At 30.2% G+C, this 11,132-nt stretch overlaps 3 protein-coding genes across 3 annotated transcripts; 2 read left to right on the top strand and 1 right to left on the bottom strand. All coding sequences in view use genetic code 12, as the record gives it.

Annotated features, from left to right (window-relative positions):
* Positions 1-32: 32 nt before the first annotated feature.
* Positions 33-3,275, top strand: SEC8 (exocyst subunit; the record flags this gene model as incomplete). The annotated part of the gene is made up of 1 exon (XM_051757516.1): positions 33-3,275. One exon carries the CDS (start codon positions 33-35, stop codon positions 3,273-3,275), a length of 3,243 nt encoding a protein of 1,080 aa, XP_051614235.1.
* A 1,500-nt stretch (positions 3,276-4,775) lies between these two features.
* On the top strand, positions 4,776-6,887 carry KGF55_002793 (uncharacterized protein; the record flags this gene model as incomplete). Its single annotated transcript, XM_051757515.1, has 1 exon — positions 4,776-6,887. One exon carries the CDS (start codon positions 4,776-4,778, stop codon positions 6,885-6,887), a length of 2,112 nt encoding a protein of 703 aa, XP_051614234.1.
* A 421-nt stretch (positions 6,888-7,308) lies between these two features.
* On the bottom strand, positions 7,309-9,124 carry KGF55_002792 (CAN1; the record flags this gene model as incomplete). Its single annotated transcript, XM_051757514.1, has 2 exons — positions 7,309-8,546; positions 8,887-9,124. The coding sequence occupies 2 exons, from the start codon at positions 9,122-9,124 to the stop codon at positions 7,309-7,311; spliced, it is 1,476 nt and encodes a 491-aa protein (XP_051614233.1).
* Positions 9,125-11,132: the final 2,008 nt, after the last annotated feature.

Below are 11,132 nucleotides of genomic sequence, written 5' to 3'. Positions count from 1 at the left end.
ATAATCGTATATCCGTCAATTCAATTCGACACATGTCATCTCGAAGACTATCATTTAGCATACCACAACACGATGAGACTACACAAGCAAAAGAAAACTCAATTTATGCATTAAAAGAAATTAACAATAGTATCAAGTATGATTGGCCTCGAATATTGGAAGATGATGCAAATCCAATTGAGTTTGCAATATCATTATTAGATGATTCCTCGGTGGGAATGGCTCACAGATTAAAGGAATTCCAAAAATTGAAAAACTCGACCGAAGGTGCATTGAGAAATGTTGTTAATGAACATTATGAATTATTTAACAATAGTATTGGATCTTATCATATGATATTATCGACTTTAAATCAATCACAACAAGATTCAGAGGTAATTAAAAATTTTTTGGATTCTACACATAAAGAGCTTCATGATAGAAGTGCCGTATTAGGAGAATTATCAGAAACATCCGCAAGATACGCCGAACTGATCGATATTTTAGATTCCATGAGTGAAATGAATAAAATACCTGAAGAAATAGAGCAATTAATTTCTGAAAAGAAGATTCATGAAATATATGATGTGATAGCGAAGGGATACAAATTAGCAGAGAAATATAGTTTATGGTCATTACCAGCAATGAACAATATTAAATCATATTTGGAACAACAATCGAACGAATTATATGATATGATAGTCGAGGAATTACAAAACGAAATATATATGAAAAATAACAAATCAGTCAATAGCGCGGGAGTTTCTTCGTGGCAGGCGCTTTTGGATTCAAATAGTCCAAAATTAGCATCTTTTATTGCTTTATTAAAACTGGAAAGTTTGGAACAATACGTTTATAATTCCGCAAATTTGGAAATAGCAGAGATTGTTGATTTTTTAACAGAACCTATAAATACATTTTTATCAAACCAATTACCAAGTTTACATAATCATAGTATAAGTAACGATGGAACTATCGATTACAAAATTTTGCTAGATAGTAACCTGAATTCAAATAACGAATCTTTTTATTATATATATATGCTTTTATTGACAGCATCTAAGTTGGGCAGACTAAATCAAGTTGTTGACATTTTGGTAAATTCTAATCAATCTGAATTGAACGGTTTAATAGCGAGAACTACTGAGGAGGTAAAACTGAGAAATGGATTAGCTCTTTCAAAAATTTCAAAATCTCAATATTTAGAATCAGAATCATTATTTGATATAATTGGGTGTAACAGTTTCAATGATTCTGCTGTTATAATATTACAAGAGCTTTTTGGATCTATAATTGTCAAATCTTTAATGACGTTTCAAAAACATAAAATCATCAGTGAAATAACCTCTGTTCTTAAATTAGATGGTCTTCAGCCTAATAAGAATGCAATCTCAGAGAGTGTGATGCAAGTATGGGAAACAACTAAATCGGAAATAAAAAATTTAATTCTCAGTTATATTCATGATGATAAATTTTCTTTCCACAATAAGTTACTTGATCCAATTGATCCTAATAAGGTATCCAAACTACCAAGACAAAACCAACTTTTTGAATTTGAAAATGTTGACTGGGAATCAACTAAGTCAGCTCAAGAGTTTTCTAATTCCTTGGCAGACATATTTCCTGGTTTTCACATCGATGATGATGAAAAAAAGGATGTTTTAAACATGAAAACTCCATATTTTGAGGATGATGAGTTTAATACTGAAATCGAAGTATTGGTACCTAAAAACTTATTTAATATGAGAATTATATTGGAATCGTTGTTAATATTCATCGAAGGTTCAAACAGAATTTTTTCAAATTTTAAGAATCCCCCAACAAATGAAACAGCTCTTACTTTTTTCAACGAGTTTATGAGATTTAATTTCATGACATATTTCAGAGATGCAATTGATATGGTATTTGGGGATCAAGTAGGAGGATCATATGCAATAGATCAAAAGCCCAATGAACCTTCGGGATTGAAACTTGACTTACTTTCGATAAATCAAGACACGGAATTACAAATTTTGAGTGAATCAACGATGGGGAAATTTGATTCTAGTTTTATGGTTTATGAAAATGCATTTAATTTTAAAAAATTATTTCTTGAACTTTGTCTCATATTCAACACTTCACTTACATACAGAGAGGACATCTCAAATATGGTTTTACATGTACTACAAAGCTTTGCTACTGAATATAAAAAATTATTTCAAGATTTGTTGTCAAATGAAGGAAGTGCATCCAATAGACCAACCCTTCAAATTAGTAAATGGATGAAAATGCATGCCCTCACTGAAATTAGCGGAACAATTATGATGGATCATTCGTCACCTGATCATAAACTCAATTTTGCCAAATTCATAGCCTCTGAAAATGGAATGTTATTGTATGAGATTCAAAACTTAGTCATTAGTAAAGATGATTTACTAGATGAACAAACTTTTTCACAAGTTGTACTTTTATTGATGACTACCTCATGGATATTATCTTGGTTGCCCTTGATTAAGAAGGAATCGAATTATAGTATATATGATGATGAACAAAACAAATCGGTGGTAATATCGGCCGTTGATAAATTGAGATATAACTGGTCATTTTTAGAAAATGGACGCTCTAGTATTAAGTTTACTGCTGGAGCTTCAGATATTACACAACATGATATATTTTTAGCATTAAATTCGGAAAGAATGATTCAATTTGATGACGTGATTGCATATTTTGAAGGTATTAAAGATCAAACATTACTAGCATTAAGATACGAATTAAGAAGTAAAGCTTTATATTATGTTAATCTATCTTTCAATGTTATGAATTGGGTCTCTAAAACTGAACCTGGAGATGCTGATCCATATATAATATCCTTGAACCAAGAGGTGTTTACGGTAGATAATAAATTAGGAAAAACATTGAGTCAAGAAGATAAAGAAAGTGTATTTATTGGATATAGCCAATTTCTTAACGATCTTATCATTCAAGGTTCAACTAAAATTCATAAAATAAATTCAAATGGAATTAAAAGAATATTATTAAACATAGCAACACTACAACAAATGTTACGAAGTCTATCATCCAAACCAGAATTGATTGAATTTAATAAATCAACTTTATATTTTGAAATGTTTGCATTGAATGAATTTAGTTTGTTAAATAAATTTAAAGAGAACAATTCGATTTACACTAAATATCAATATCATAATTTAGCTAGATTGATTTATAGTGAAAAGTTAGCTGATGGTAATGGCTCACTGTTCAATAAAGGTAAATATAATGATTTAATTAAGAAAATAGATGATATAGGTGAAAAATAGATGAAATGCATTGGGAACAAGACCTTCTTTGTGATGAACTTGTATGTTTTGAAAAGTGTTTTGTAGATATTTGCTAAGTGTAATCAAGTTAAAACTAAGACAAAAACAATAACCGGTTGGATTGAATGACGAAGAAAATGGGCAAAACACTGTTGACTACGAAGATTAGTTTGGCAAAGAAGATTTCAAATATGAGATTTTTAGCTTTTATTGAATCTTTTCATAATTCATAAATTTGAGGACATAACTAAATATCAATCCCTCTACTTTATATGATCATGCAATCAAAATAACACTTATCTTCCAACTTCAAAGAAAAATCATAGATAACGTCGAACTTAAATAAGATCAATTTTATTGCAATGACGTTATCAATTGTAGTTGCAACTTCTGTGTTCTTTTTCGTGGATATTTGAGATATAGTTGTTTAGAGAAAATGGAAAGAAGCTAAAGAAATATACGTTTAGTACCGATTCAATGGAGCACTTGATTCAACTTTGAAACAATATTTTGCAGAACCAAGCGGCCTGGATTCAAATGGTCTCCCAAATTACCTCTTTTTTAAGTTCATCGTCTCGACGCCAAGTTAAGAGAAGCTACTGAAAATCTGTAGACATGGAAGCTTTTGTTTCGGTAAATATCATCCCTGTCACATGATCTATGGTTTTGTGATTTAGAATTTGATGAAGATTCCACAGCTTATAGTTCAATTCCGATGATGATGGAAAACATTATTTCAGTTTAATTTGAGAATAATGTTCAGTTTAGTCTAAGCTTAAATCGAACCAACTCATATACGAAGAGAATTAAAATATCATTAAACTTTCTACTTTATGATAGTCAGTGTCATCATATACCAATCTTAGTTTTGGACTAACAAAATTTTGTCAACGAGTTCTGATATACAATTTTCTTGAAGATTTTGATTTCAACGATTTCAATTTTGGAAAGTTACACACACGATATAAATTCAATGGGGAAGAAGTGTAATATATAATAATGTTTTAATAAAGAAAAGAAGTTACAGAGTGCCTCACGTATGAGTTTGGAGAAAAGAATCCTGTGGTAAAAATGTGCAAAGGAAATCGAGATTCAATATTCTATAATCATACCAGAATAATTAATCATACTTTTTCCATCCTTGTCGGAGGCACAACTTTTGCTTTCGTTACTCCAAATTTAATCTCAAATATTTTTGAATTAATACAGGCAGGATTACATTGTTGATGAAAAAGTTTGCCGATATTTCTCACTGGGCTATCCGTAACTGAACTCTTGGAGACATGAACCGGTATGACACCTCGAGAGTAATTTAGAACCAGAATGATGTTGGCATCTTGCTTAACCAGAATCCAATTTTAGACGATGAAGATATGAAACGTCATATGGTAGCTGGTAGAAAACACGTCTAAAATATATTTCTTGATCAAATAAATGGCAACCAACTTTTATTTGCACATTACATATTTCTAATCTTCAAACAACAAACCCATCAAAACAATGCAAATATTCCTCAAACTACCGGAGGAACTTTTGTCCCTTATTATCAAATACGTCAATGATAAGTCAAAAATTGAACGACTAATCAAAATTCCAGCTTTACAACAATATGCTATAAAAGAAAGGTATTCCCAATTCAAACTAAATACTAGCTATGAAATAAGAGATGGCTCCATTGAAAAATTAATTGCTTTATTCAAAGAATATAATTTTAAACCTTCGAGAATTCTTGGAAACACAAATGACATTTATAAATTACTTCGTTTTGGAGAAGAAGAAAGTTCCTATATGACGAGACAAACTAGATCTCAAGCGCAGAACTCGGGTTCAAACAATAGATTAATTGATTTTAGTCAAGTTGATTATGAAATTTTGTTTTGTCACTATAGTGAAATATCTGAACTTGAAGAAATCTTTAGAAATGTTAATTTAGTGCTGATAAAGAATATAAAGTACCATACAATATCAAGGAATACTACATTGGATCAAAATAGAGAAATTTCTACACTTTTGGATATAATCAACACTAGCAAATTGGAATCCTTGGATACCGTCTATCTGAATCGCTTCAAGGTTAAGTTTTCAACTTCATTGAAAGAATTGAAACTTAATTTTGGACGTGAAAAAATTGAACTTAATTTAAATGAATTAGCTAATCTTGAATTGTTTCATTGCTATAATCTTAATGGAGTTGACTCGTTGGATGATATACAATTACCCAAATTTATCAAAAACTTGGAGCTTCATTCATGTGCACAAGTTTTGGGGGATATAGAACAATATTCCAAGTTAAGATATTTAACAGTAGACTGTTGTGATGCACTTTTTCAACTCATGAATTGTTTTTTCCCCGTTACATTGGAAGAAATTAGAATTATAAATAATATATCGAAAGCAAAGGTTGCTGAATTATTTAGAGCTGTGAGTGAAGGGACAAATACTCAGTTTGAAAAGTCAGATTTTTCAGTTGACGGTAGATGGTTTTTGATTGGTCCCAGCTTTGAAGGACTTCCAAAGTTAAAATTGTTGTCCATTCAAGATGCTCGTGAAGCGATTGAAGTTCGAGTTTCAACATTTATAGCTCTTAATAGTTTGAGTTTGGTGAAGGTAAACAATATTGATTTGAATCAAGTTTTATCATCTTTGTCTGGAACTATGTTTAAAATTGAAATTAAGCAATGCAAAATATCAGGTGTCGAAAGTGCCGTGGTTTTCCCTGAGCTGAAGCACATTATATTCTTAAACAACAACCTTAGTACAATTTTCAAATCAAACTTAAATAATTTAAAGAAATTGGTGAATTTACAATTGAGAAGTAACAGATTACAGAATCTTACTGAGATACATGAGCTTGATCCGTGTGAAATTTTGAATTTTAATGATGAAGACTTTAATGCATCAACTGGTGAATCCAAGAAAAAGGTTGGAAAGAGAAGCAAGACGATAATTAAAGATAGTTTGACATTTAATGCACCCAAATTAGAGGTATTGTATTTGCTGAAAAAGGATATGTTCATGTGGGGTAGAAGAACAAATAGAAATTCAGGAAAACTTCAGCTGCTTCCATCTCAGTTGTCATTGATCGAATGTACAAATTTAAGAAAATTAAATATTATGAATACAATTTTAGATATATTAGATCTCAACAATCTTCCAAACCTGTTGGTTTACTTAAGCATCACAAAGAACAAATTAAAGCTATTCAAAGGAGAATTTAAAAAATTGAACAAATTAAAAGAGTTGGATTTAAAGGAAAATGAAATTAATTATTCAATGTTAGCAAATCAAACTTTTCCCCAGAGTTTAAAATTGTTAGATTTATCAGAAAATAAAATTGAAGATTTGACTTGTTTGTATTTAGATAATTGTGTCAATTTAAGAACCTTAATGTTAGTTAAAGTTACCGGTCTGGACGAACCAGAAGGTGCCAACAAATTAAAGAAATGGTTTCTTAAAATAAATGCAAATGCTAAAACTAACCGTGGATATTTGACCAACCGAAAATCAAAAATTATATTTAATGTTGTGAATGGTGTTGATGTCCGTGAAAGAAGTTCAACTGGTTCAGGATCAAAAAAAAGAAAAAGAGTCAACGATCCAGCATACAGATGAGATATAAGTAGAAAAATAGTAAGTAGGTTATTTTAAAATTAGCTATTCTTAGTTGCTATTTAATTTATTTTCGTTTGTTGAACTCTAAGAATATTTAATCCATGGATTATCACCCAGCAGTAGTCATAATTTTTTGACCAACAGCTTGCGAAACTAACTGCAAAACATTTTGCGTTGTCTGCTTAGCTAACGATATCATCTCATCACATTTAATCTCAATTTCACTTCTTCTCTCATTCATACAGGTGAAATAAAAAAGCTCAAGCAAAACTCAGATAGATGAACTTCCCCTCAGTTTCATCCCCTATATTGATTTACTTAAGTTCTCATTCTCAATCTAATGACTTAACATTATTCTTGGAAATCTCTACAACAAAATATTCTATTAATTAAAAAATTAAACATTACTCATCGATAAAAATTATGCTACAACGTCCCAAAATTTTTCCCATAGATTAGATGGTGGTTTATATTCATATTCTAACTCATCAATTTCTCTTACTCCTGTATCAATATCACAATCATCTAAAGGAATTAAATAATCACTCCATTTTGTACTAAAACCATGAAAGTAAATTTGAAAGCCAATCCATAAAACAACAAACAATATAACTGAAATATAAGCAGTGAAAAAATCAGTAACACTAAAACTATTAACAAATGAAGCATACCCTTGAATAAGAGTGATCAAAAAAATGAAAAAACATGCATAAATAGCAGCATAAGGCATTAACCAAGCTTTATACGGTAATGAATCCCTACTTATACCTCTTCTTTTTAAAACTTTCATAAATCTAATATGTGTTACTGAAATGAAACCCCAACATATTAATCCTGCTGCTGCTGTAATATTCAATAACCAATCAAATGCATTTTGACCATTTGATGAAACTGCTAAATAACCTAAAGCACCAAAAGCAGCTGTTATTAAAACTGATATATATGGTACACCTCCACGATTAACTTTCATAAAAAATTTTGGTCCTACTCCTGCTTCAGATAAACCATAAAGAATTCTTGAACCAACATAAACATTTGAATTAGCAGCTGATATGATCGTACTCAAAATAACAGCATTGAATATATGAGGTAATACATGGGTTCCGGAATTAATCATTGCAATGATAAATGGTGAATTTGAAGTATATGATCCACCTTCTAATCTTGGATCATTATATGGAACTAACAATCCTAAGAAAAACATACTCAAAACATAGAATATTAAAACTCTAAACAACACCTTTTTGATTGCTTGTGGCACTGCTCTTCTTGGATTATCAGCTTCTCCGGCACTAATACCTACTAATTCTGTTCCTTGAAAAGTAAAAGCAGCACTAATCAAAGATGATACCCATCCTAAAAATCTTGATGTTCCTACATCCGAAACCATGTCACTAGGCCCCCAACCATAACCATTACGCCAATATCTAAACCCAATTGGACCTTGAACTCCAGCACCACAAACCATACAAAGTGCATAAATAATCCATCCAAAAACAGCAATAACCTTTATAGAAGCAAGCCAGAACTCAAATTCTCCGTAGAACTTAACTGGGAACATATTAAAGATTGGAATTATAACAAAGAAGATTGATATCCAACCTGCCAAAGGAATTTTATCTGTCCAGAATTGAATGACTTCTCCAACAACAGAGAGCTCTAACGCATAAGTTATCAGCCAACTGAACCAATAGAGATAGCCAAGCGCCAGGCCGCAGGACGTGCTCACCCACCTTGTAGCGAACTGTGTGAACGAAGCTGAAAGTGGTGCGTAGGTTGTTAATTCCCCCAAACTTGCTGTTACACTCCATGCAATTGTAGTGAAAAATAAGAAGGAAATCAAACTCAATATCGGTCCTGAAGTACTGATCATACCACCAGTTGAAATAAATAAACCAGTCCCTTTAGTGTGTGAGTTAGTAATGATTTATATTTTTATGAAAAAATTTCAATCAAAAATAATTGTTTGGAACCAAAATTCTGTTGGAAAAAAACATACCAATTGTTCCTCCCAAAGTAATCATTGAAATATGTCTACTCTTTAATCCTCTTTTAACTTTATCTTGTTCAAAATCAGAAATATTCTCAATATCAGCATTTGAAATAAAATCAGTTTGTTTTTCTTTATTTTCATATTTTAATGAATTTATCGGATTTATAGTTTGAAAATTTGAAGTTTGTGGAGTTATTGATGAGATGTTATTACTCCCACTTTCATAATTATGTTTTTCACTCATCTTGGAAGTGGTTGATGATGATGAATTTCAAAATAATTAATGAAATTAATGATTTGAAAAGCGGTTAATATATTTTTATACTTTTTTCGCAATTTAAATTTTAACCTAAGAAAATAAATTGTATGCAGTACTTACAGTAATTTATGTGTAAAAAAAGAAACTTAAGAAATCTGTCAGATCTCTTATATCTTTAGTTTTGTGTTACTTGATAAGGGGATAAGACCAATAAATCAATTAAAATTTATCAACTGACCTTGGACTTGGATTTTCAGTTTTCTTTTATGCCAGTCATCTTATCTTCTTCCCTTTGAATAATGACGGAGATGCTCTCGTCCTTTGTTTGAGAGTAAGACCGCAGAATAAATTTGCTGTGGTTGAGGGGTATTCTTGCGTTAATCGAACTACATTTAATCAATAATATAAAATTATTTTTAATCATTGATTTAATATCGAAACACCCCACAAGATCAACTAAAATGAGCTTGTAATAGTAGATAAGAATTTAAAAATTGAAAATATTTTAATAGTTCTATATAATAAGAGTTCGTCTGTCAAAAAATCGTAAGGCATTAGTGCCATAATTTATTATAAATCGTAAGGCATCTCATCGCGAAAACTAAGTTAATTATAGACTAGTTTAGTAGTTGTATTCATTTTTACTTAGCTAATATTCAAATTATAATTAGGATGCCTTAGTTACAATTTTTTTCTCTATATAAATCAGGCTTAATTAATATGTTGGATTGTATTGTTCGAATTCTGAATTCTTATTGTTAAAGTATCACTTTATATATTCAATTGTTTGGAAGATACATATGTTTGTGTTTTATTTTGTAAGTTGCCGTATTTACATTAAATTTCTTTTTATTTAAGTTATTTACTAGTCTAACGAAAATAAATTTCTTGTTAATTCGCCCTATTTGAATTTGATCTGATTCTTACTGTATAATTAATCAATCGTAATTACTTACGTGATACATCTGGACTTTAATCTTCAGTAATTCAAAAGAATAGCTAAAAAGAAGAATGATCCTTATTTCAGAGTGGTTAAGGAATCATGAGTTGGAATTATCTCAAGTTTCCTTAAAGTTAATGTAACCATGGATGTAATTACAATGTTTTGTATATTTTATTCTCTGCTCGGTTGTTTCAAAGCTCCGAAAATAATTATAAATCAAAATTGTATGTGTAAAATTATTATAACAACTGAAACAAGACCGATTGTTTAGTCCTTGAACTATCATTATAAGGTGGAGAACTGATTTGACAATCTAATTTAACAATTTTGGGACCAAAGGATATTCCTAGGTTGTTTCAGAGCTGCATGTAGTTATACTTTCGGAAGTATTTAGTGTAAATTTGTTTTATGTAGAAAAGAGAATTTGCCGTAATTCTAAATCAATCTAATGCTACAAAAATCCAAAAAATAATATCCTTATACGAGGTTACACTCGAGCAGTTGTAACATCATGTTTTAGATCAAGCTATTAGTGCTGTTTAAAGTGGTCGTAAACTATTTTTGTTCAGACATAGAATATTTTAAACCTCTTGTTAAAAATTTTGTCGATTAATGCCTTGATTTCATTATTAAATGTGGCAACAGTGTGTAAATAGAACGTGGAAGTTTCTATTCTATTATATCAGCTTGAAAATTAGCAAAATATCTGTTCTTTTTAATAATAGAGATTAAGATCATTTTTTATCAATGTAAGTGAACAATAATTTACATATATTAATGTTGTTGCTTTACTAACACTCAAAATCATTGATCCTAGGTTTTTGAAAGTTGAATACTTACTGAAGAGATAGTTGCATTGATTTCACCGAGTAAATGGTTTAGTGAAAATGATTTGAAGTTGACTGAAAGAATCTTGATTGATGAAATTTGCTATTAGTCTAAGATAATTTTTCATATTATCTCGCGTGCTGTATAAAAAATAAAACACGTAAATTAAACAGATTAAAAGTTGAAGACGTTTCTTTTAAACCTAATATAAGTCACGGGAAC

This window comes from Candida pseudojiufengensis (assembly GCF_024610245.1).
Source record: "Candida pseudojiufengensis strain CBS 10847 chromosome Unknown scaffold4, whole genome shotgun sequence".
Classification (NCBI taxonomy): Eukaryota; Fungi; Ascomycota; class Pichiomycetes; order Serinales; family Debaryomycetaceae; genus Lodderomyces; species Lodderomyces pseudojiufengensis.
The sequence above is the reverse complement of the archived record's forward strand: the minus strand, read 5'-3'. Positions and strand labels throughout refer to the sequence as shown.